General features: G+C 39.5%; 1 protein-coding gene across 3 annotated transcripts; it reads left to right on the top strand.

Annotated features, from left to right (window-relative positions):
• The first annotated feature begins 4,758 nt into the window (after positions 1-4,758).
• ism2a (isthmin 2a) lies at positions 4,759-26,417 on the top strand. 3 transcript variants are annotated; one of them, XM_051077970.1, is made up of 7 exons: positions 4,760-4,926; positions 5,100-5,303; positions 14,564-14,812; positions 17,696-17,990; positions 19,902-20,036; positions 21,087-21,155; positions 25,305-26,417. In XM_051077970.1, the coding sequence occupies exons 2-7, from the start codon at positions 5,172-5,174 to the stop codon at positions 25,820-25,822; spliced, it is 1,398 nt and encodes a 465-aa protein (XP_050933927.1). In that variant the 5' UTR covers positions 4,760-4,926; positions 5,100-5,171; the 3' UTR covers positions 25,823-26,417. The 3 variants fall into 3 exon arrangements, with proteins under 3 accessions (XP_018553240.1, XP_018553241.1, XP_050933927.1); XM_018697724.2 differs by having other exon boundaries at positions 4,759-5,303; XM_018697725.2 differs by lacking the exon at positions 21,087-21,155 and having other exon boundaries at positions 4,759-5,303.
• The last annotated feature ends 214 nt before the right edge of the window (positions 26,418-26,631 follow it).

Below are 26,631 nucleotides of genomic sequence, written 5' to 3' on the forward strand. Positions count from 1 at the left end.
TTTTGAAGTCCAAGAATAGATCTGTAGATGTTCTTTAACAATTCTTTTGTATAGTCTCCATCTGTGAAAGGCTTCCCATGCTGGGCTTTCTCTTGAGCTGCCACAAAACTAGCAGAAGTACTTGAATTTGTAGAGTTTTTCCACTTCTTGAAAATAGTTTTGCTCTGATCAGCTTTCTGCAGCAGTTCCGAAATTGCTCTCCTTCGCTCATCTCCAGCTGGGTATTTTTCAGCAAAGGCAATGTGCAATGTGTAAATTTCTTTTTTTCTCACCACATATTAAGCATACTGGTAAATCAGTTTTGTCAGCAGTGAAAGCAAAGTAATCTGTCCATGATGCATTAACATTCTATTTTCGACAGAAACTTTTCTCTTAGATTTATCCATTGCTAGCTTACTGGGGGTCACTTGTCTGGCGGCAACAGGTGTTGCATACAGGATGTGACATATTTTGAAGTTTTATTTTAATATCACAAGAGTACCTCAATCTTTAAAGAAATAACTATTACAACGAAAAAAATAAAAAAAATCAATTTAAATTAAATGGCCATTTTTCAAAATGAGTTCACCCTCTATAAGCCACGGGAGCCACAGCAGAGGGATGAAAGAGCTGCATGCAGCTCTGGAGCTGCGGGTTGCCGACCTCTGAGCTAGGTAGTAGGAGCCCCGGGATAGCTGATTTGCTTGGCATCACAGAGTGAAACCTCTCTTTGTTGTGTGTTTCGTTGTCTTGTTTGCTCTAACATTTCATTGGACACCCTTCATTTTTCAGTAAATTCAATAAATCAATTTTTCCTCTCACTTGCAGTTTAGTGTAGGAGATATCTGCTGAAGAAATTTCTGCCCTCTCTCAAATATAATGGAGGTAGATGGAATTTCTGGTGTTTCCATTCAGTTTTTTTTAATGGCCATATTGCTCATAAATACATGGAAATGCACTTTATGTCTTAAGTTTAATGTACAAGACCAAAGCTGTCACTATCTGACCAGTGTCAGACATGAGGTCCTGAAAATGCACAATATGAGGATCTATGTTTGCTGTAGGCCAGATGCAGTGGGCATCATTGTGGAGGGAATCCTGGTGCTTACTGATCTTGGCAGTCTGGCCAGAGCATGCAGCCTGGCTGATATATGCCCTTAATCTCCAATATCCATCCAAACTTGCCAAAACTTCTGAGGTCATTCAAAGACTTTTTGTGGGACTTGACACACTGCGCACAAAACCTCGCTCCAGGTTCATGATTCTCAAAAACATGCTTCTAGCCTAAGCAGTCAAGGTGACTGTTGGCCCTGCAGGAATGTTATTCATTTTCAGCCTGATCAGTGGAATTCCTCAGGATGTTGTACTGGTTTGTCCTGGAAGGTTTTACACTAAACTGGAGGTCATAGTTTCTGGTGTATAAACTGTTCTAAAGTTATTTTATGTCTTATACACTCTAAGATAGTACTGTGAAGCTGTATTTTAAAAGCTGAGGTCACACGTTCTGGTCTGTGAATTGTTGAAGTTCAGATGTTTCAATATTTACACTAATAGAAACTACTGTGAAGGTGTTAAATTTATGGTAATGATAACTAATTATTTGATGCAGTTTGGACTTCTAAAACATAGAAAGGAAGAATTGGTCAAAATGAATAAAATCAAGTGCATGGATAAATTAAATTCATGTTATTTATTTTAATTAAGTCTGGTGTGTTTAATTTGCTGACATTTTTGACATTGGTTTTACTCAATTTCTTGGCTGTTTTTTGTAGATTAATTTTTTAGCATACAGTTAGAGGCATATTATGATTTCCCAACTCAAAATACCAATTAGTTCACTAAACTTACAAAAAGTGGTTGGAAAATGTTGCCTTATTTTTTTTTGTTAGATCTAAGTAAGTTTTTACAGTGTATGAGGAATTACAACTAGTCTTGAGTTAGATAACGTCATAAAATAAATATAAGTTCCTCTAAAAATATTTCAGAATATCATAGTTACATTTAAAATGACAAGGAATGAAAAGTAAATTAAACTGGATCTAAAGTCACTGATCCTTCCAGATAGATGTAAAGGTAAAATATGCAAATTGCACTATTGGACTATTCAAAGTCCATACATTGGTTGCTACATAGTATTCCTTTAAGTCCATATAGGTCTATTTTCAGGAACTATACAGAGTCTCTTTGTTACTTGCCACTGTCGTCATGCCAGAATTTTAAAGTAATTGGAAAAAAGTCCTAGGCACACAAAATAGGATATTTTTTTTTCAATGAATAAACTGCACAATGTGCTGGTACAGAAAACCTCTCTAAACAGTCTGCTTTTGCTGCAAGATAAATTTCAGACAGGACAGTAAGGATTAAACTGAACTGAGGTCTTAAATGAGCACTTACATCATATTTTTTTAATAATTAATTACTATGATTGAAGTATACATACTTTTGACAACCTTAATTGTCACTTTTTTTCACTGGATCGCATCCCTCCTCTCGCCTGCACTTGAGGATGTCTGACAGAAACTGTACTGACAATGTCACATTTCTTGCATTGTTTGTAAGGCCTTTAGCACACATATGGCCTATTACACCGGCAGGAGAAGCAGTTAGAATCCTGAGATTAAATGTGAAAAAATTTACCTGTAGCTAAGACACCACTGGTGTGTGTGCTTACAGGGAGAAAGCAAGAGGTTACAGTAAAAACTTTCAAATGCAAACAGCTTGTAACACCAGCATGTGGTCAAACAGAGGCTGCATCAAGTGAAGGACGACGTTATAAACAGACACGTCAGCTTCTTTTGTCATATCAAATACCCGCAGTTGTCAGTACATATTAAATTCAGCTGATTGCAGTAAAATGTTGTAGTATTATTCAAAGGGAAATTCTGAATGACATTATGTGGAAGCAATAATGAATAATAATTGTGTTATTAAGATCAGATGTTAGTATTTTTTTTAATCAATACATGTTGCCATAGCAGCATGGATACTCATATGTGCCAGGCAGACAGAATATACAAAATCAAAATACCTGCCACATAAAGCGAGAGAGATAAAGAGAGAGAAAAAGAGAGAGCAAGTAAGGCAGTTTGGCTAGTTTGGCTAGCAGAAGATACATAGGTTATAGGTTTCAGTAAAATCATGACCTCCTCCTCTGTAACCAAAAACCTGGCCACAAAAATGAATGGTGGGTTGCTGAAAGCAGCTCATGTACCAGCACAATAACTAGCTAGCAGGATAGGGTGATCAGCTAATGCTATTGTTGAGTATTCTGTACTCAAATACTGACTTTAACCGACAAGACAAAAGGAATGTACAAAGTTAAGCATACAACCTAGCCCCGTTGCTTCACAGCCTTTAATTTTATCATCAAATGAGCGACAATACCAACTGTAGTTCACATATCTTGTTGGTTGGGCGTGTCTCTTGAAGGGAAAAAGTGACGTCACTCGTTGAGCACATACAAGGTTGCCAGGTTCACTCCCATTACCTAAGTGAATTTTACTTTGTTGTGTCAGGTTGTGTAGTCATTAAGTAGATGGTGAATGGACTTGTACTTATAGAGCGCTTTTCTAGTCATATTGACCACTCAAAGTGCTTCACACTACGTATCACATTCACCCATTAACACACATTCATACAGCGCTTGCTCTATTCTACAAAGTACAAAGTACAAACCCATTCACACACTGATGATACACACATCACGGGCAACATGGGGTTCAGTATTTTGCCCAAGGATACTTCGGCACAGACTCGAGAAGCTGGGGATGACCTTCCTGATTAATGGGCCCGCTCTACCTCCTAAGCCACAGCCACCCCATTACAGCTGTTTAGTTGATATTACTTGGTGTGAATGATAGAATTTACATGTTTAAATGAGGATACATAATTACAAGGAGGATACATAATTACAAGCTAGCAGGATAGGGTGATCACCAAGTAAATGCAAAGTGACATTTTAAAGTAAAAGCACTCAAATAGTATTTTTTTGTAGAATTTAAACAGTCACAGTAATAACTACAAGTCCCCCACCGAAATTCTTTCACTGTGCTGAGTATGGCAACTGACCAGGGTCAGATTGATCATTGTAAGAATGACACTAGAGAGGCACTATTGATACTCAGAGCTAAAAGAGGGAATATTTAATTTAGATTCATCAGGTGGACATAGACACTGCTCTGAAAGAATGGCCATGTTGCTCTGTAATGGCTGTATGTGGAAATAGTTGTTTGTTTACACATCATGCTAAGATGACTACCATTTTTGTTAAGGAAACTGCATTGTTTTTGTTGTTTAAAGTACATTTTATATCATTATATGTTACATGCTTTTTTGATTGAACATGTTTTTTCGACTGAACATGCTTTTTGCTGATTTAATTACATGCTTATTTTATTGAATTACAAGCTTTTTATTTACTAAACTGGCATAGTTTTTTCTTGATTATTTGCCATTTTTTATTTGACAACATAGTTTTTTTTTGATTAAGCTACTTGTTAAATTAACTAATTAAAAAGAAAAATGGCTCTTCTTTCATTAATCAACATGCTTTTTTTAATTAACCCATTTTTTCATTCAACTTAATGCTTTTTGTTGATTTAATTACATGTTCATTTTTCTTTCGTTTTTCCTTAACAAGATAAACGTCATGAAAATACATGCTGTTTTGTTTTTTGGGAATGAGGACAACATGTTTGTTTTATATTTAACAAGTTGTTTAAAAAATCTCCCTCCCCCTTGCGTCATCCAGGGGAGGGGGAAGGGTTGCTCCTCTTAAACCAGTACTACAACTTGGAGTGCAACCAGGGGAACCGGACTCACCCTGTGTCGCTCTGGGAGTGGAGGACTTGACAACCCTGTGGACGTAGTTTTCTTCTCTTCGTTGGATGGAAGTTGCCATCACTGGGAACGGTTTCACTTCGAAATCGTAACATCGCTTTCATTTTGGTATCCCAAATGAGCACGAGAGGAACGTACTAATATTAGAGATTGGATGCCAGGGTTTTATATATTAAGGAGAGCAAGCGAAGAGCGGCAGCGCTGTAAGCGCAGGGAGAAGACGCACATGTTTTGTTTGTTATTTTCTTTGCTCACTGATATGATTTTAACACTATTCTTAGAGCTGATGACACAGGCCGAATGATTCTGCATCCCGTCGCTTTGGAGAAGATCAGTATAGAGTTCTGGTGAAGATGAAGCGGAGGGAAGTGTCGCATCTGTGGTTGCTGATCCTCACTGTGGTGTCGGTGTCAGTCAGCGGATTACCCACAGACTTTGAGAGGACCTCAGTCAAAGACAGAGACACTTCAGCGTCTCTTACGGAGGTAAACTACCCAACTATCCTATCTGCTACCCACACTATAGGGTTAAGAGAGGAGTGGTGTATTTGAAAATTGCTGACACTTTTATACTTGGAGGTTGTGAAATAGTGAACACGTTAGGATTTAATGTTTACCAATTATGTTCTGAGAGAGAGAGAGAAGGCCATCTGACGCCCCTGAGACATATATAGAAGAACACATAACGGTCTCCTTCAGGTAACTTTTTATATGAGAAAAAATATATACTTTTGGGGGAATTTTATACTCACATTTCTTCTTCAACTCTAAATAACATTACACCAACAACAAACAGGACATAATAATACTGCCCTCCTCGCTCTATGAAACATGTCAAAAGTAATGTTACAGATCTGATCTCAAAGTGCGTTAGATTATAATTGCTAATCCTACATTTAACATTACCCCACAATATCACAGTGCATTCATAAAACTTAGTCTGAGAAGCTTTTAATAAATGTTGTGGTGGTGTGAAGTGAATTTTGTCTGTTCACTGCACTGAACCTTTTAAAAAACAGATTGATATGGGTGTAGTTTTTAAACCCTCTGATCAAAATTAAAAGTGCTCAGAGGGTAGTTACCTCGTGGTCTACAGCTACAATCCATAGACCAAACAGACTGTCAATGCTTATTTCTACTGTGCCATTCTGAGAGATCTGAGGGAGGACATTCTGGAAGAGCGTGACTGAGATCATGCTAGTTATATTATTCAAAATTTGTGGCGTTGTGCACCATGAATTCCTTATGAATTCAAAAATAGCAGGAAGCACTGGGAGCAGTGTATTGCTGCACAGACTACTTAAAGAGGACGGTGGCTATATTTAAATCAGATACATTTTATGTTTGCTATAGGTACAGTCTCTGAATTTTTGATTGCACCTCGTATGACACCCCCAGACTGGGAGAGTGACTCAGGCAGGTTCCAGATACAACATCTGAGGTCTCTGTTGAGAAGGGCGCAGTCCTAGGAACAGCTAAGATACAGCACAGAACCCTCAGTCTCCCAGGCCTCTGGTGGGGGACCTGAACTTGAAGAAAACACCTCACTGGGCGATAAAACAATATCGATATATATCATGATAGAACCTCTCCTCGATAGACACATATATGACGTGGTCGACAACAAGAACTCATTTCACCTATGTTCTGACAGACAATATGAAAAGCCAATGATTATGAGAATAGCGCCGCACCGAACCAATCATGTGGCTGGAACAGAGTTATAGACACATCAGGTTAGGTTGACGCACACAGCACAGAGCTCAGGAGTAAACGCTCATGCCAATGTTTGGGTACTGCAGCCATGTGCAGTAGTTCAGTGTTTCCCAACTTATGTGCTGCGAGACATCATCAGGTGTGCTGAAGAAGCACATTATTATCCAATTTAACCCGATTGGTACTCTAAGCGAGCGGCGTGTAGTGACAGGCAGAACAATTACATGCTCTTCCACTAGAGGCAATATTGCGCTAAATACGAAAGTACATAATCATGCTGCAAGTTGGGAAACACTGCAGTAGTTCATCAGGGGTAGAGATGAGAAAAAGAGAAAATGGTGACCGAAAATGTTAACGAAAACTCGAGCGACAGCGTTACTAAAGAAGAGGCCCCAATGGACACAGCCCCAAATGACAGAGGATTGACAGGTACAGAGAGCCGGTAGTGACAGACAGCTAATAAAAACTTGTCCCAGTAGGAAAAACAAAATACAAATACAAACCTGACTTAACATTAGCTACTATTTGCTCTCTGTGTCTCATCTTTCTCTCTCTCCATCTCGGCTCAACTAAGTATTTTGCTAATTGATAATAGGCTATTGCAGCAGCGGCAATAACTGTTGCATGGTGGGCCGAGGCTATAAAATGTATATAATGGAGACACTGCAGATATAAAGTTGGCGTCTTGGTCATAGCTCAGTTATCTCTCTGACACAGTCAGCCAGTTTTAATTTTCATATCACCGGTAGTTGCCGCTTTAGCTGTGCCCGTTCTTGCGACGAGCATACAGCTCTCACCTGACACTGGAGCGGAGAGAATCAGAGCAACTCACACTGCCTTTCTCATGGTGTTGCTCTGTCTAACCCCAGTATCTAACTCCACAGTTAGTTTTATGGTTTGGTGATTTCAAGACAAGATCTAGTTGTAAAGTTTACAGCCTGTCACTCTCTTGCTCCTGCAGTGCTGTGTGTGTGAACTGTGAAGCAGCTAAAAAAAAACTGTTACAACTCATCCACTGACATTCTGTGAGTTGAATCAGGGTCTTCATGACAGAGGCATCAAATACTCAACATTTGGGGGGCAGCCCTAAAATTGACCTTATGATATCTTCACATCTCACTCAGGAGTAAAAAGGAACCTCTAAGTTTGACAGAAATAGAGATTTGATTTATATCGAGATATATATCGATATTGACTGATATGAAAAATCATATCATGATTTGATTTTTTCCCATATCGCCCAGTCCTAACTGTATGTATTTGTGTGTTTATGCAGAGGTCTTTTCTTTGGTCCACTCTGTTCCTCTGGTCTCATAGCTTTATGCTCTCTTCCTTAATTAAGAGCTCTGTGTTTTTATTTTAAAGCAACAGTTAGGTTCATGTTGCTTAGAGTGAGTCTTGAAGCCTGACTTAGTCCAGGGTTGCAATATGAACTGAACTGTTGTACACACAAGCAGCCACTTTACTTAACCAAACACAGGAACAGGAATGTGAACAAGGCAATACTGAGAGTGGGAGGAAAAATCCCAGGGGACATGAAGAAAGAGGCGCTACTGCTTTAACCAGATACTCCTGGATGGACAGTCGTCCCCTCCACTCCCTTCCAAGAGGCATGCTGAAGCTGATGCCACATTTTGCAGAGGGCGTCAAATTCTTGAGCCAGTTCAAGTTTAAGTTGTATGCTTTATTCTGGAATAGGCTGTGTGGGATGGAAGTGTCCTGCACCCCAGATAAGGTAAACATGAAACTGTATATTATAATCTAGGTATCAGAATGCATGCTTTATATGATGATCATGTATAAGTGCTTGGCTCTGGGTTTTTAATGAAGAAACATGAGCTAGTGCTTTTGCTGCATACAGGGTTCCCACAAATCCTTAAAAAAGTCTTAAAAGGAATTAAATTCATTAATCTAAAAATGCCTGCACTACAAAGCGAGTTCAACATACCCAGGATATCTTTTTGTTATCTGGCTTCACTAAACCCATCAACCACAGTCTGTCTAAGCGGCCTTACAATGCTGGTTATCAACTCATTAAGTTAACCCAGGATTTCCAGAGCATGTTTCCTCGTTCACAGAGGCGGAGATGCTAATTACAAATAACCTCATCAGAACCAGTAATAATACTTAATATGATACGAGAAGAAACGCTGATATCTGCAGGTTAATTCAGTTTTAGCGACGTCCAAAAATGATATTTAACAAAGTGAAGTGTGAACATTATAATCACGACTAGGATAGAAAAGACACACTAGAAATAATTTCCAGTGAATCAAGTCAGGCTGAGGAGTCACTGTATGTATGTATAAAAATTGTTTTGTACTGTTTTTTTGTTCTTTTGTCTGATGGTGATTTATAGTGAAGATATAACAATAAGTATGTAAATATGAAAGTATTATTTAGTGTGATAAATTCTCCCTTTTAGAAGGTCTGTTGTGGACATAATGGAAAGACTGGAACAGCAAAACGATTCAAATAATCTCTAAATATATTTGTTGATCTTTTGTTGTTTTTCATTTTATTGTAAACTCTTTTGTCCATGGAATGATGACTAGTTTTCCAAGTTTTCCAGTGATCTGATTTGATCAGTAGTTGGGCAGTTTTGATCTGATCCTCTGAAGTTAACCTGCCCCAGAGCAGGTCAGCCGTTCAGCATCACTTACCATGGTGATTTAACCCGATCTGAACCACAAAACATTTTAAGAAATAACATCTCATAGTGGAGCATTCTGATAAAACTGCATTCTGCACACATGATAGTCAACTAAAGCTGGGTTATCAGGTCATGTCATACACTGCACAGCTCATGCATGGTACAACAGGAAGCAGTTTTTTGTCTTTGAAATACATAAAGACATATTACATTTAATACACCTGTACTCGATCCAGCTTTTTGTGGCAGCCAGGTCAAAGAAATGCAGGAACATATGGATGGTCCATTTTCTTGCATGGCTTGACATTGGGTAAAAGTTGATCATTCGGTCACACAAATCAACTCCACCCATATTTTCGTTGTACTCAGCCACAACAGCGGGGCTAGTCACAGTAACATGGCACTTCTCTTTCGCTGACCATCTAATGCAGCTGTCCTGGGGCTCTATCTCATGGACACTGGATGCCATCGGAACTGCCTTATTGTCCTGCCACTTTGTCACAGCAGCCTCTGATGGGTGGAGTTGATTTGTGTGACCACACGATCAGCTTTTACCCAATGTCAAGCTGCACAAGAAAATGGACCGTCCATACGGTCAAGTGTATTAAATGTGTGTTATGTGTTTCAAAGACGAATTTGGAGTAAAATCCTTTCTGCCACATTTCCTGAAGTATGGAAAATTGGTTAAAAACAGGAGGTAGTAAGTCCTGCTGTCCACTACAAAGGACATTGAATAAAAGTTGTGTTTTGAAGGGGTTAAAATTACTGTACATTTTGGAAATCTTCCTAAGTTGAAGTTAAGACTCTCATATTGAAGAAATAATTTGATTATTAGCCACAGAAACATAATATCTGTAGAAAAAAAAAGATCACTTATCTCCATTGTTGCCATAAAATGTGGAACATGAAATCCCTGCCATTTTGAAAAGAAAGTCAGTGTACTCTGTTCACCACAGTTGAGTTGAGTTAGAGGTCTCAGACTCTCGTCCCCCACAGAGGACAAAAATTAATTGCCAGGTCTCAGGAGGTGTATGTTATACTTAGTGATGACACCGCCTCAGTGGTGTCAGTTGCCCTCAGACACCACATCAGTGGGCGTATCTCTGAGGTATGACTGCACAAAGGTGGAAGTGGAAACCAGGACACAGCCAAGCAGTTATCATCTACACAAACACCCTGAAGGGGGGTGCAGTAGACACAAACTAGGGTCGATGTCCGCCTGCTGTCAGAGAGAACCAGGGACCCGCGTTGAGGGTCGCCGGCTCATGACCTCAGAGATGGCAGGCTTCAGACACCAAATCAGTGGGTATATCTCTGCAGCCTGCACTGTCAGAATTATGCAGGCTGGGAACCTCTTGCTCCCATTTGCCCACCACCATGTGTCTCCAACACATAATAATAATGTTTATAAGAAGAAGAAACTTTGTTTATAGAGCAGTTCTTACACAAGGGATGTACCTCAATATAGAATAAAATATAAATGGAAAACCAAAAAAATCTGACAATAAAAAGATAGAGGATGATAAAATATACAAATGAAAATTTAAAAAACAGGTGTAAGAATAATAGAATATGACAGAATGGCATTAATTTAAAGCCAAATTAAATAAAAAGGTTTTCCAGTGTTGATTAAAAATGTGCAGAGGGCCGAGAATCTTTTAGATTTTGGTAAGGTACTCCATAGTTTTGGAATATAGTAAAACTAAAACAAATTGTATTGTCTTGTGTGTATAATTTGTAATTTAAAAACCCAGTGGTCAAAGATCTAAGAAACTCTGAAGGATTACAAAATGACAGAGTCTGCATTGTAAGTATATTTATAAACACGTAAAAGAACCTTTAAAAGACCTTAAAATACATTCTCAAAGATACTGTGAGCAAGCAGTGTATTTAAAAGTGGGGTAGTATGGTCTTTCTTAGTATGGTCTCTTGTTTTAGTTCCATGCCTCAGTTGAGAGGATAAATGAGAAAATGAGAAATGAGAAATGAGAAAATGATACAGAACCAGCCAGGGATGCATCCAGTGAACACCTGGTTATTGTGCTGGACGCACCCTAACCCCCTCAAGAAGATGGCTGGGCGAGTTCCAAAAGGCTATATTGCTTCAATATGCTTCACTGAACCAGCTGTAACAGTGCAGCTCTGAGTTTCTGTGACGTGTGCATCCATGGTCCAAGTATCCAGGTGCATTTTCAGACACTACACCTGCTGACTCAGTTAGAGAGCACTCTTGCCCAGCTGTGGGTCCTGGCTTCCTGTTGAAAAAAGGCAAGGAGAAGCCAGACATGTAAGTCAGAATTCTTACTCACCTCTTAGTGAGCAGGCTTAACACACTGTCTGCACACTGGGAGAGAGCATGTGGCACTAGCAACTACATGAACAGGAGGTGGCATTGCTCATCTGTACTAGGGATAGACTGATTATAGGCCGGGCCAATTATTGGCGCCGATATTTGGCATTTTGACGATATCGGCATTGGCCGTTTTTTTTAATCCAAGTCAATCCAAAACTAGGTTATTTTGGCTCTGATGCAGCCACGGCAGCAGTGAAAGTTTATAAGAAAACTTTATAAGAGATGCTGCCGACCCTGGGAACTCCCTGCACTCTTTGTTCTTGTTTGAATTTAAAACAAAGATAAGTGAAAGATAAAATAACATTTCAGTTATATTGAAATTTTGGAAAACTTTATTTACTGTAGAAAACTTTAGGGAGCTATTTATTTGTTCAGTTTTCATTTAACCTTATAAGACATGCTGCTGAGCCTGAGAGCTCCCTGCACTTTTTGTTAGAATTTTAAAACAAAGATGTCTATTTTCTAAGGTAAAAAAAAAAAAAAAAAAACAAAAAAACCTTTAACAGCTTTTCAGATGTTGCAAATCTGAAAAGCTGTTTAATAAATGACATTGCTTAAAGGCATTTAAACAAAGTTAAGTGTTGGAGTTTGTATTATTCAAAATTTTGATGCCAATATTTTTACCGCAAATGAATATCGGCTCCAACTATTGGTTATCAGCCCCCTTGACTACTAATAATCGGTATCGGCCCCGAAAAAACCATATCGGTCTGTCTCTAATCTCTACCCTCTCTTACTGCGAAATGCAGATACTTACTCTGCGGCAGAGTGGAAACATGTAAAATATGCATCCATCAGACAATGGATGTCATCCAGTATCCGGGTTGGATGCATTTCAGCAGTCTGACCATCCACATATGGAAAGGAAACTGTGATGTGTCTGTGCAGCGTGTGTAGGTCAGGAATGAGTCCTCCGCCTGCCCCCCCCATCAGTCACGGCAAAGTGTTTAACAGTTTGGGCAAAAATATAGTGAACTGGCAGAGTTATCGACTCCCAGGCAAGCACATGGGAAAATTGCTCAGTATCAGTGTTCAGTATCACCAGATGTGTTGTTCACTTCATTGAGTCATGGCTGTCACACCCAGCACTCCAGTCTTAGCCTTTAAACTGTTCCCAGTGCTACACTCTCTCCCTCTCTCCTCTTCTGTACTCATGTGTCATACCATGTGCCTGTCGAATGCCTGTTGAGCGAACACATCTATTTTCTTTCCTTTTAGCACAAATGCTGACAGCTGAAGCTGCTTTCACACAAGCGCTGCAAACCTGAACTTCTCTAGACAGTACCCGATGGAGCTATAGGTGTGAATGCAGGCATCCAAATCAGTTGGGCCGAACACTAAAACTGCTTTTCCCTGCCAGCTCCCTATTATTAAGTAGGGAGTTGGCATAATTGTAGTAATGTAAATGTTTAATTTAGCTAGTGTGTGAATAGAGCAAGTCACTGTCAAGAGAATTTACAGGGAATGAGGGGGCGTCTTGTGCACGCTCATTGCAGGTGCCACCCCTTGCCTAAACCAGAGTATTTCCTGTAGGTGTGAATGTGTCACACACGGACATTCTATAAGTGTGTGCTGCATGTTTGATAGGGCAACCCTAGAGTAGTGAAGTGATCTTTGGACATTGTCAGAGTTCAAATGCGAAAATGGATTTATAATTCAACTATTCATTCTTGTCCAATGACTGACTGCAAATTAGTCTTGACCCTTTGGAAGTAAAGCAGGTTGCCCAATTCTTGTAGGGTTGGTGGTTCACTCTCTGATTGTCTTTGCGCAAAGCACTGAATCCCAATGGCTACAGATGGTTGAGTGTCTGCGTACACAAATTTACTTAACCTCTAGGAGTGAATCCCTCAAATTAAAATCAATTTTGCTCAGAATTATTGTTGTTCTTCAGGACTTTGTGACAGCCTGAAGCCTTGGTAGAGCTGAAGTTGGATAAGCAAGCAGCAAAATAGCTAACTTTTAATAAAAGAAAAAAGACTGCTCAATATGCCGAAGACTATATGATGCCTTATATGGAATTAGAAGTTGTTGTAAGTAAGGATAGTTTAAAAATATGTCTAAATAAGTTGCAGCCATCCTTTAGATGTAGGTGTTAACCAATTTAGTGATTAATACATATGGAAATTATTGGTTCTAAAAGGGCACCTCAAACATCTAGACTATAAACTATATTGAGAGGGTGAAGATTTTGAATAGCATTGAAAACATTGAATAGCATATTTGTGTGGTACACCTTTTTCCCTGAACAGGAAATCTGGCTGACATTCCTGAAAATAAATCATTGTAAAGAATGTATAGAAAGACCAACAGCACAAAGTTTACCTAAGAGGAGGTAGTGATCAACCATGTCAAAAGTCTTAGTAACAATAAATATTGCTCCTGTAGACATATTATTGTTCAATGAAAAGAAAAGAAAACACCACAGGTAAATTTTGAAACAGTAGTAGTTTGGTTTCAAACCAGATTGGAGATAAATTGTTGACTTTTTGAGATATTTGCTTAAAAATTACTTTTTCAAGCACTTTTGCTAATAATAGAAATACATCTATAGTTTAGGGCTGGCAATAAGGCAAAAAATGTTATAGCAGTAAAAATAATCAGTCAATATTTATCTTTGTAAATATCACATTTATCAAGATAATCAAACTTTCCGCACAGTGGAACATTAAAAAAATGTTAGGCAGAAAAGCAATTACAATGATAAAATCTTACTTGCACAGTACACATGTGATTAAAGGACGAGACAGGGTCTGCATCCCTAATCTCCTCTGACAGGTCATTCCAAATTCCAGAAGCCCTGACATGTTCTATCAGTACCAATCAAATCACTGTATATCCAGACCAATATGCAATAAGCTAATACAGCTGATATATGGGTGTATCTGTAGTATACAGTTTCTCACTGAAGCTTTTCAGTGACTTTGTAATCTGTGCCAATTTATGGCAGGAATGATGTCAGACATTCCTCAGTTACTTCATATTTCACCTGCTGTTTTGTTTGTTTGTTTTTTCTTCTCACAGGTCATAGTAAAGAGTAGCCATAGTGACAATCATCAGACTCTCAAGGAGCTGCAGCAGAAGAACCTGCTCAAGACTTCGTCCTCTAGTCTACCTTCTCTGAAGTCTAGACACCAATGGTCCCAGCACCTTCACCAGGGTGTGCTCCCCCCTCCTCAGCCTGAAGAGGACCTTGAGCCTTTTATACTGGATCTGAGGAACTTCCCAGAGCTGGCCAATGCAGACATGGGCTCACAGAACCCTAACATTCAGGTAGGTAAAGTGGCGAGAGGTCAGAATTTCCTGGACTCATTGTACTATTGGAAGTAGATTTAGGTAACAGTTCTCGGAGGTGGGGATGTGACTGAGCCCTCCCTCATTCTATCCTCAGTTTCTCTCCTTCACACCATGTTTCTGTCTCTCCCTCCACAAATCTCATTTCTCTGTTCAGCTGGTTTGAGTCAGGATAGCGTCTAAAGTTACCATATGCAGGATCCTTAACAGTGGGGTGCTCCAACTTGTCTGTGAACCTCAGACATCTACACATGGCTTCAGAAATAAAAGAAATTAGGGGGAAAGTGAAAATAAAAAACATATGACAGTCAAATTTAAAAGCTCAAAGGGTCTTTTTTTTTTACTATGACTGTGTTTGGTGTGCATTGAAAAAAACATTGCTGTTGTTGTTGACACAACAACAGCAGTATTTCTCCTACCATTGTCTTGGCAGGACAACCTGCGAATGGGTCAATGTACAGGAGTGGAAGAGCCACAGAGGAGACAGGCTGACTGGCTTAACTCGCCTGGTTAAGAGCAAGCGTTACAAGCCAGTTAAATGCATAGATGGACAGACGTCGACCCCAAACCTCAGAAAAGTCCACAATAAACTCAGACCACAATATAAGCGTTTTTTAATGTACGCTATCTGCCATTGTTGTCTTTGCTGTCAAGGAGGCTAGCCCTAGTCTGGCATTCATATAACATCCCCCCGGCCTCACCTCCGTCAGACAACCCGCCCACAAAAGTACCACAGTAACTCTAGGGGAAACTCTGAACAGTCAGTTTGTTATTATTTGGATGTAAGCGTATGCTTTTTCTGACATAGAACATGTTGAGAAAGTAAAAATGTAAAAAACAAAGTAAAAAACACAGTTTGCGGTAGCGCTGGGGGCCTGTGCTAGCAATGCCCCTGCAGTGATCTCATGTTGTTGTGCATGTGACATATCAGGAACACCTGGAGGGAAAATCATTACATCTGGCACAAACATTCATTTAGAGTCAAGGATGAATTAATAAGCATTTGGAAGTCAGATGTCAAAGTTCACAAATCATGTTTTTGGCCTTGTGAAAGCAAAATCTAAGATTTGGTAATATTATACTGTACCTTTGCAGGCACCTACATTACATGTAAAACTTGTGCCAACTGTTTCCCCTTGCTTCCAGTACTTATATTAAACTATGTCAAGTCACCTCTTTATTAGACATACAAGTAATACTGATCCTCTTATCTCACCATCAGACTGAAAGCAAATAAAAAATACACAATTCATTTCAAGTTTGTTAGTGTCATGTAAAAAAAAAAAGCCAGACAGAATATAGGGGAACATGCCTGTTTAATGTCTTAAAGTGAATTAGTTTCAAAGTTTGCTATTGTTGCTGTCTGAAAATGTCATAAGAAACTGTAACTGAAATGATTAGAGGAACAGTTAAAGAAGGGGAGGGTGACTACTGAGAAAAAATAAACTAAATGTTTAGCTTCATCCACTCTGTTCTCCGATATTCGCTTCAACAGCTCCTCTGTCCCTCCAAACAGTCATAGTTGGAAAAATAAACAACCTGGGTTTTGTCTAGACCTGTGTGTGTGTGTGTGTGTGTGTGTGTGTGTGTGTGTGTGTGTGTGTGTGTAGCTACGTGAGAGAAGAACAGAGAGATAGTCAGGACCAAATATCACTTCATCTTTCAATCCCACTATATTTTTCATCTGTTTCTCTCAGTCTCTTCCTCTGCTGTACAATAACACTCTTTCATAAAAGGAGAGAACACGTTTAATCTGATCTTCAAATAAACAGACTCCTGCTGCAGTAGTGTCATCACACCCCTCATCATGTCAGAGAACTTGTACCAACATTGTCTTATTTTATTAAGATATTTAGAATGTAGGCATTTTATAATCCTTAAATTCAGACGCTTCATTGTTACACAATCCGTAGTGCATTCAGCATTCTTTCTGCTGTCCTCTGTTCTCTCTGCTCTGTCCTCTTGGATGAGTATTTGGATGAGGCTGAAGTCAAACAGGAACCCTCAGTACCACTGGAAAGCAGCCTTCTCAGGAATCATGTGGGTCATAATCAGAGCAAGCAGTCAGTACTATTGTTACATTGACATCAGGGTAGAGCTGTTTACTGTTGCCAGTGTTGATTTAGCACAGACTTTGGTCACTTTACTGAGTGCCTGACAAGAGAATTAGCACCAAAATGATCTCCTTAATATAATAACTGCATACAGTATGTACTAAAGATTAAACATTGTGCTGAACAGCTTTCTTTTCCAGTTAGCAGTTAGCATACAAAAAATTAACATAACACCATTTGGTACTGACAGAAAATAATGTAATTTGTATGCTGATGGACGCTAATCAAACTGCTCCTCTGGTGTTACATTCAAAACAAAGACAACAAAAGAGAACAAAACATTTTTTATAGAATTGATAACAAGATGTTCCACAAGCTGTCTCTCCCATTAGTTTTAATGGGTTTTTGCAGCTGTGAGTAACTTAGAACAATATGTTAATTTTGAATTAACAGCTCACCATACTGTAGAGCTTTGGCAGAATAAATATTTCCTTTGAATTTTAAAACTGAATTAGACCATATTTACTGTTTTGATGATTTACTGAAAGATTACTATGAGGCAGTTTGACAGTTATGTGTAAATGCTGTGTGTACAGTCATTTATGGCAATAAACTATTTCAGATAATTAGAGAACCAGTTTTGCTTGGTAATGTTGCTGCTAGCTGGCTGTTGAGGTCATTCAACTTTCGATCACTGAAGCAAGTTGTTGGGTGTAGATGCATAATTTGCACAATTTTTTCCAAGGTTTAGCATTATTGTCATTTCATTCTGAATACATATACAATTAGAATTCTGTGTTTCTCCAAGGTGACCATTGAGGTTGTAGACAACACCCAGACTGAGGTGGAGATGGACCTGGCCAAGGAGGGTCAGCGTAATGACTGGTCAGCGTCATCCTCAGAGTGGGCCAACAGCCACGAGAAATTGTTCTGGCCATTGTTCTGGGAGTATCCGGAGCAGTTGGACAATGGCCTGGGAAGAGCCAGTTTAGAGGAGCAGTCTGAGGACTACAACTCTGACCCAGAGGAGCTTGTTCTCAGTGGAGTGAGGGGAGACTGGGGTGGGCACTGGAACAAAGACTGGCACGGCGAGGATAACTACAGTAAGAATACTGTTCAATCCATAATTATAATAAATTTTTATCATTATAACTTGTAAATGTTAAGCTCACTATTTTTGATACCTCAGTACACAATATTAGCTTGGTTCTAACATGTTTGGGTTAATTACTGCATGAACAATGGATGGTTTCTGAAGACGTTTTCTAGAGTATGGGCTAATTTGTTGGTTGAGCATCTGGTGTTAATCATCACCACAAACTAAAAAAAAACATGAGACTGATGTAGACTGCTAGAGGAGAAGTGGGATGAGTGGTAGGCTTACTGTAACTGAACAGAACATTTCTCATATTTATAGGTGGGTGTATGGAAGAAAAATATCTGTAATAATGTTGAGTGTTTATAAAAAGTAAAAATATAGATAAGAAAAAGCATGAGCCACAAGCACATGACAAATTAAGATACCAGCATCAAGAAACAATGAAGTGAGTGGTGTGTGGTGGCTGTAATCTGTTCTGCACTGTTTTATTCCTCCCTCCACCTTTGGAGAAATTATCAAATGTACAAACTTTATCATAGGTTACTCCACAGCACCAGTATTATTATTAATTATACTGTGTGTATGTGTGTGTGTCTGTGAGTGTGTGTGTGTGTTGATGCACAACACCACCACCACTTGTAAGATTACATTTATTGGTCTGTTTCCTTCTATCTTTGCTCTCCCCTCTGCAGGCCTCAGATTCTTCTACCAGTAATCAGCCCAGTATGTCTAACCTTGTAGCAAAGCAGCCAAGCTAAATTAACAGTCGAGGGTGAACTAAGAGCAAAGAATATGAACTTGTCTCTGTCCTGTTATCACATTCTCCCATTATCTTCCCCTCATTCATTTCACTATTGCTATTGTTGGTTTGTTGATTTTAATGCTCTGATAGACCCACTGTACACTACCTACTCAGCAGCAAACAGTTAGAGACTGGCTGGTGAACATAGTGGAGCATCTAGCAGCTAAAGAGCCAAATATTTCTTTGAGGAGTTGGTAGGGACCAAAAAAGAAGCTAAAAGTGTTCTGCAGACTATTTGTGTTGGTGCACACGCCACCAATCAAGTGTCTGAGTTTACAGGATGTACATATTGCAGTGTGATTACACATAACCACACACAGCTTGCTGTGCTCACATTTCAAATGACTCTTTTCACTTTCACAATACACAATACACAAATGTTAGCTGGCCATACTTCCTGTCGCAATTATGGCTTTCTCCAAAAGTATGCAATACTCATTTAGTGGCAATGCATCATTAACTTCTGTGTGGAAACAGGTCTGAAAAGAATATTTCCAGATCTTTGAGTCTAGGCTACATGCACTGGCATGCTTTTCTGCAGAGATTAGGTCAGAGCAGGTAGGAGAACTTATAGTAGAGTTCAAAAGGCTTCCTTTTGCTCTTCACACCTTTGTACAAGGCACTGATAAGTGAATTTCCCACTCACGCATAATCCAGCAATGTGGTTTTGAGCCTTTCAGTGCGAGAATACTTTTAATATCTAGGTTGGAATTAACCAAAAAAGAACCTAGGTGTTGATAAAATGTTGCCACTTAACTCAGTTTGTGCTGTTCTGAAGGCTGAGTTATGCTAGCATACAGTTGTCATCACTCTCAGTGCAAGAAGGCTTTCACTCTTACCCCCTCCCCCTCCCCATATTTTGAAGTTCTCTCCTTCTCTCTAGCTCCCTGCAAACATTGTTTAAATACACAGGAGCATGTCTCAGAGGTCCCATTCTGTCGTTACCCAACTCTTTTCAGCCGCTATTTAATTACATAACACACATACACCAGCTGGGCAAGGAATTCACAAGGCTAACTTCAAAGCCCACTCTTAATATATTACCCTATAGTTGTACTTTTCTCCACTCTGTGCTGTCTCCCCTTCGTTCATATCTTCTCCCTTTTTTTCCAGAGCTTGAGGAGGAGTGGAGCTACTGGGCTCCCTGCAGTGTTACCTGTGGACATGGCACCCAGAAACGCACCCGTTCCTGTGGCTATGCATGCACTGCAACTGAGTCACGCACATGTGACCTGGAGAGCTGTGCTGGTATGAAGCAGAAACTCTGTGATGTGGCAAGACTATATAATTCTGACTTGTTTAACAGCTATTAACAACTTTTTAGTGAAGATATTTTACTAGCAAAAGTAACATTAACCTTTACGTTGTACAGTTCAAAACCAAAAGATCAGCTCTCTTAGATCTGACAAGAAATGGGAAAACTAAATCTCTGTCTGATTTTAGTTAAGCTACCAAGTCTCTGGAATAAGTGCAGTTTGGGGGAATATTTTAAGTTTTTTAAAAATCAGTGTGTGCTAGTAGTGACATAATGTCCTCCAGGCCTGGCTGTCAACTACAACACTGGGTTCTTATGTCAAGGCCAGACTTTGATTGTGTTGTAAATGAAGAACGCCTAAAGACTACCAAAGAATACTTACAGCCTATGCAAACTACCACTCACAAATAAACAACAGCCTTCCTCAGTGTAGCTTAGTAGCACTGACCAGTGCAACATGCATAAATAGCTGCTTGATAAGCATAAATCAAATAGCGTGTATATGTACTTTATATGATATGTGTACAATCAAAATCAGAATGTTGGGGCCGCTCTATGGAGTTTGCATGTTCTCCCTGTGCCTGCGTGAGTTCTCTCCAGATACTCTGGCTTCTTCCCACAGGTTAGGTTAACTCGTGACTCTAAATTGCCTGTAGGTGTGAATGGTTGTTTGTCTTTATATGTCAGTATTGATTCATTGATTCATTGTTGGACAGAAAATTAATTAGCAGATATTTTAATAATGGATAAATGGTTTAAGTTATTGTTTTCCAGTGAAAATGCTAATGTTCATTGGTTCCAGCCCTTAAACTGTGAGGATTCTCTGCCCTCTTTGTGTTTTATATTATTCTAAACTGAATATCTTGAAGGAGACTAAAACACTGTGTTTCACACTTATTATGCTGACATACATATACATATTTAGCATTCCTGTTTCATCCATTAGTGTGAATGTAGCATGCCAGTATGTGTGTATGGGTGTTCATGTTTGCAAAGACCACCTGAAGACAAGTTGTTGCTTTCTTTCTGCCTCTGTCATGTAGACAATGTGATTTCAGTGACTGTGCTGACACCCATTCAGACCACCAACAGCACCAATTTGCTGGACACAAGTATGTATGGAATGTGTGTATGTGTGTGTGTGTGTGTGCGTGCATGTTTGTATATTGTGTATATTAATGCATGGGCCTACACAATAGTCATCAGTTTGCACTCCATGTTTTGGATTGGTGTTGGCCTGTACATCAAATATTATGTTTTATTCAGAGGGGCCTTCAACAAATGTTTGAATTGCTTTATGCTTTCCATTTTATTGCTGTTCTGCCATCCTCAGCCAGAGAATGTGATAGTTCTTTTCACTCTGCAAACATAACAAAGGATACAGCAGGAGAGGAGAAGACATCTAACGCTTTTCCCTCTCAACCCTGTATCAACTATGGAAAGCAAAGAAAATAACAGAGAACACTTTTTAATTGGACTTTTTTTCTTTCTCAACCACTCTTTCAATCATCCTATCATGCGTTAGAACAAGACGGTGGGTTTTTAAATTCAGTTTCAATTCAATTTTATTTATATAGCGCCGAATCACAACAAAAGTCACCTCAACTCACTTTTCATATAGAGCAGGTCTAGACCATACTCTTTAAATTAGGTATAGAGAGAGACCCAACAGTTCCCACTAGGCGACAGTAGCAAGGAAAAACTTCCTTCGACCAGTTGGGTTGCGAAAGGGGGGTGGGGGACGGGGGGGTGTAGAGATTAGCGACAGTAGAATATAGCATAACACAGGTTCCATGTAAAAAATGTAAAATTATATAGTAATAGTAGTGATAATTAAAGTATTAACTGCTAACGTAGCAATAAAACTAATAGCAGTATAAGTCATTTCTAATTCTAGTAGCAGGTGTTGAGTGGAGTTGTAGGCAGCAGCAGGAGACTTGTCATCACAGATCAGACTTACAGCTCCAGAGGCAGAAATACCTGCAGAAAGAGACAGAAGAGGAGAGAGAGACGGAAGAGCACAATACTACAGGAAAGGGGAGATACTGAGTTAGTAACATGTATTTATGGGATATGAATCCATACTGTGGAGAGAGAGAGAGAGAGAGAGAGAGAGAGAGAGAGAGAGAGAGAGAGAGAGGGAGAAGCTCATTGTGTCATGGGAGATCTCCCGGCAGTCTAGGCCTATAGCAGCATAACTAGGGGATGGTTAAAGCTTGAGCCAACCCTAACTATAAGCTTTATCAAAAAGGAAAGTTTTAAGCCGACTCTTAAAGGTACAGAGGGTGTCTGCCTCCCGGACCAAAACTGTGAGAAGGTTCCACAGTAGAGGAGCCTGATAACTGACTCTTGGAAACTCTGGGAACCACCAGTAAACTGGCATTCTGGGAGCGCAGAGTCCTAGTGGGATTGTAGGGGACAGTGTGATCTTTAAGGTAAGATGGAGCCTGACCATTAAGGGCTTTGTAGGTGAGGAGGAGGATTTTGAATTCTATTCTGGATTTGACTGGGAGCCAATGTAGAGAGGCTAGCACAGGAGAAATATGATCTCTTTTCCTAGTTCCTGTCAGTAATCGTGCTGCAGCATTTTGGATCAGCTGCAGAGTCTTTAGAGACTTGTTGGGGCAGCCTGATAATAATGAATTAAAGTAGTCCAGTCTGGAGGTAACAAATGCATGGGCTAGTTTTTCTGCATCCTTTTGAGACAGAAAATGTGTAATTTTGGTGATACTACGCAGGTGAAAGAAGGCAGTCCTAGAAGTTTGTTTTATATGTGAGTTAAAGGACATGTCCTGATCGAAGATGACCCCCAGATTCTTTACAGTGGAGCTGGGAGCCAGGGCAATGCCATCTAATGTAACTACATCATTAGAAAATGTATTTCTGACGTGTTCAGGACTGATTACAATGACAGTTTTATCTGAGTTCAACAGTAAAAAAATGCTTGTCATCCAAGTTTTAATGTCCCTACGGTAGTTTGGCTAGCTGACTGGTTTCATTAGACTTCATTGACAGATAAAGCTGTGTATCATCTGCATAACAATGGAAATTTATTGAGTGTTTCCTGATAATATTGCCCAAGGGAAGCATATACAGAGTGAAGAGGATTGGTCCTGTCCACAAGCACTGACCCTTGTGGAACTCCATTTCTAACTTTTGTGTACATGGAGGAGTAGTTGTTAACAGTACAAACTGAAGCCTATCAGATAGATAGGACTTAAACCAGTTTAATGCAGTTCCTTTTACATAACTCTTTTCAAACTGGCAGTTAAACGAAAAAAAAAAACATTGAAAAAGAGGAGAGAGCCATGAGCCGTGAGATGCAGCCTGAGGAAGAGTGCCAAACTTGAAATGAATTACATTCCAGAGTAGCTGCTGTTCCTGTGGTGTACATGTCATTCAGTGCCTGTATTCATCACATACAGCTAATTAATTAGACTTAGACTAGACTTTATTGATCCCTTTGGGATGACTCCCTCAGGGAAATTAAGTTTCCAGCAGTTTATACAGACAGAATAGAAGGATAAAAAATAAAACAATAAACAGTAGACTCTTAATAGGATAAAAAAAATACTCATTAAACTCTTATGCACAGTAAACTCTTAGCTAAATATACAAAAAAGAATAAAATAAGAATGAAATAAGATAAATAGAGAACTGTTAACTGTTACTATTAATATCACTTTCATGGGTTGAATGGCTCCCTCCCCCTTTTCTGAATATTTTGACTGACCCACTGGGAAGACCTGCACCTCCACTGTTTTTTTTTGTTTTTTTTGTTTTTTTTTTTGTTTTTTGTTTTTTTGTGGATTCCTTTAATCAAAACAATCCCTTTTTTCTCTCACTCTTCTTTTGGGATGTAAATATGTAACTATAAGCCAAGAGAGTGATACTGAGAGGAGTGATAATGAGTTGGAATGGAATTATAGTGGCCACAATGTACCTGCATGAAAATGACTGGACACAGGACATGGAGTTAGCTGGAAGCCAAGCAGCTGCTGAAGCATGAATGAGCCAGCTGATGCAGTCAGCTAATGTTGCTTAGTGTAACCTTAGCAACAGGTTCTCCAACCAAAACAACCATATAGGTCACTTGTTCCTACCCTCAGGTATGTCATCATGATAACAATAATAAGAACACAGTTAACATTGCAGAACAGTCTCAGTTTGGTTAGGATTAAAGAAACAACAAGGACTACCAGGGCTGACTTATCAAAATTTAACCTTTTGGTGCAATTCGAATTCAAACCCCAAATACTGTGTTTAATTTTACCATGAAGAGTCAGTGGACAAGTTGTTACACTTTTTTTTTAGCTGCCTCACAGTTCATATACAGAGCACCGCAGGAGTAAAAGGCTATGAACTTAACAACCAAATCTTGTCTGAAAATGAACAAACCACAAAACTAACTGTGGAGTTAGATACTTGTAAACTGTGGGCAGAGCTACAGCGCAATTTAGTGTGAGTCGCTACAATTCTCTCAGGTGAGTTCTGCTTGGTGAGAGCTGCATGCTAGTCGCAAGAACGGACACAGCTAAAGTTGAAACTACCAGTATTATGACGAGTAAAAAGTGGCTGACAGTGTCATCAGGCCAACAAGAGAGACTTGACTGTGTGCAGTGTTTCCACTATATACATTTTGTGGTGGTGGCCCGCTGTGGGAAGATTATTGTGAAATATCTGGTTAAGTCGAGAAGGAGAGAGAGTGAAAGAGAGAGGAGAAAAAAAGAAAATCCTGGACTGAAGTTGTACTTTCATAAATTATATTGCAAATCAAATCATAATCACAATATCTGTCAGAAAAATTAAGCTCTATCAGTCTCTCCTTCCCAAGTCTGTAATTTTAAAGCAGCTCAAATCTCAAGCTCAAAGCTCAATCTTAAAATCCAGCTCAAACCCCCCTGCAATAATCTTTCCAGTTGTCTTGCTTATATGTAGTGATGGAACACACATATAGATACAACCTTTAAATTAACTTGAGCCCCCTTTTTTAATCTATCATTTGAAACTGAAATGCTGCATGATGCACTTTTCATTGCATAACTGGCTGCATGCATATGATCATTTTTCTGTAAGATCAACTTTGTTCATGGCTAAAGACTAACTGCGTGTCTTTAATCCCCCCCCCAACACACACACACACACACACACACACACACATTCCCTACCCCTCTGCACACACACACATTCACCCCACCTCATCCATCCCATCACCACACCCTAATACCACCCTGCCCACCCACAAACAAACACACACACAGAGGTAGACAGCTGTGAGAAGTGGCTAAGCTGCAAGAATGACTTCCTCCTGAAGTACCTTCACCAAGTGCTCACAGAGCTCCCCAGCTGCCCCTGCTCATACCCCACTGAGGCAGTTTACAGTGCCGTTAACATCCAGGATGCCAAACTTCAGAAGATCTACCGCTGGAGGGATGCAAGCGGACCCAAAGAACGCCTGGACATCTACAAGCCATCAGCCAGATTCTGCTTACGCTCAATGCTGTCATATGATAGCACAACATTAGCAGCGCAGCACTGCTGCTACGATGATCAGATGAGACTAATAACACGAGGAAAAGGAGCAGGAGCACCAAGTTTAATCAGTACAGAGTTTTCACCAGAGCTTCATTATAAGGTGGATGTACTGCCTTGGATTCTGTGCAAAGGGGACTGGAGTCGGTTTCACTCAGCAAGGCCGCCCAATAATGGACTGGAGTGTGCAGCTAATCCCCCTGAAGAAGTGTTTCAGATGGAACTTAAAGAAGCCAGGGAGTACTAACACTGGGGATGTGGAGTTACGACAAGAAGGGAGAATGACAGGCGAGTGAAGTTGTGGTTTGTAATTCAAACTGCCATTTCTCCTTCATTTTCACACCATCCTGCACAAGCACAAAAATGATTTACAGTGTTAATATAATGTTTCTCTGGTGCATTCACTGTGAATGAACTCCTGCCAGCTCCAGATTGGGTAACTTTGGTTTAAAGAAGAAGAAGAAGAACATAACTTTCAAATCATATCAAAATATGAATAGAAGACATCGACAACAATGAGTGCCGAACCTTTTTTTTTAATACTTGTATGTTGACCGTTTGCTGAGAAATTAAATAACACTGGTGTTGGAACTGTTGGTCAATGAAAATCAGTGTTAGAATAAGTTTTATTTTCAGCTACTCCCTGTCGATGCATGTTGCTGCTAATCTGCTGGGATATGCTGAGCTGAATGTCTGATGGCATTTGTGTGCACGGTATATGTGTGTGAGTGTGTATGTACAGAGGATATGCTTATTTATTGGCCCAATTTTAATCAGATCTAGTATCCCAAAGGAATTCCTGTCAAGCTGCTTAACAGGAAATAAAGTCATTGGACTACAAATTATCTTACAAAATCTGACAGAAATATTACCACTACATGCAATTTTCTTATTATCCAAATCAATTATTTGCCTCACGTGCCTCAAGATATGTATGTATGTATGTATGGCCTGTTTTATGTTCCCTAAAATGGAAAATAAAAATTTGAGGTAAAGGTAGCACCTGATTTTACTTCTGTGTTAGCAAATAGAGACGAAACTAAAAATTAGCAGAAC

Source organism: Lates calcarifer, linkage group LG19, assembly GCF_001640805.2.
Source record: "Lates calcarifer isolate ASB-BC8 linkage group LG19, TLL_Latcal_v3, whole genome shotgun sequence".
In the NCBI taxonomy this organism is placed as follows: domain Eukaryota; kingdom Metazoa; phylum Chordata; class Actinopteri; family Centropomidae; genus Lates; species Lates calcarifer.

Bases quoted from the DNA above. Each gene is read 5' to 3' on its own strand.
- ism2a (XM_018697724.2), top strand. From the start codon at position 5,172: ATGAAGCGGAGGGAAGTGTCGCATCTGTGGTTGCTGATCCTCACTGTG. The intron at 20,037-21,086 runs GTATGAAGCAGA...TCTGTCATGTAG, and splicing joins TGACCTGGAGAGCTGTGCTG to ACAATGTGATTTCAGTGACT. The intron at 21,156-25,304 runs GTATGTATGGAA...ACACACACACAG, and splicing joins CACCAATTTGCTGGACACAA to AGGTAGACAGCTGTGAGAAG.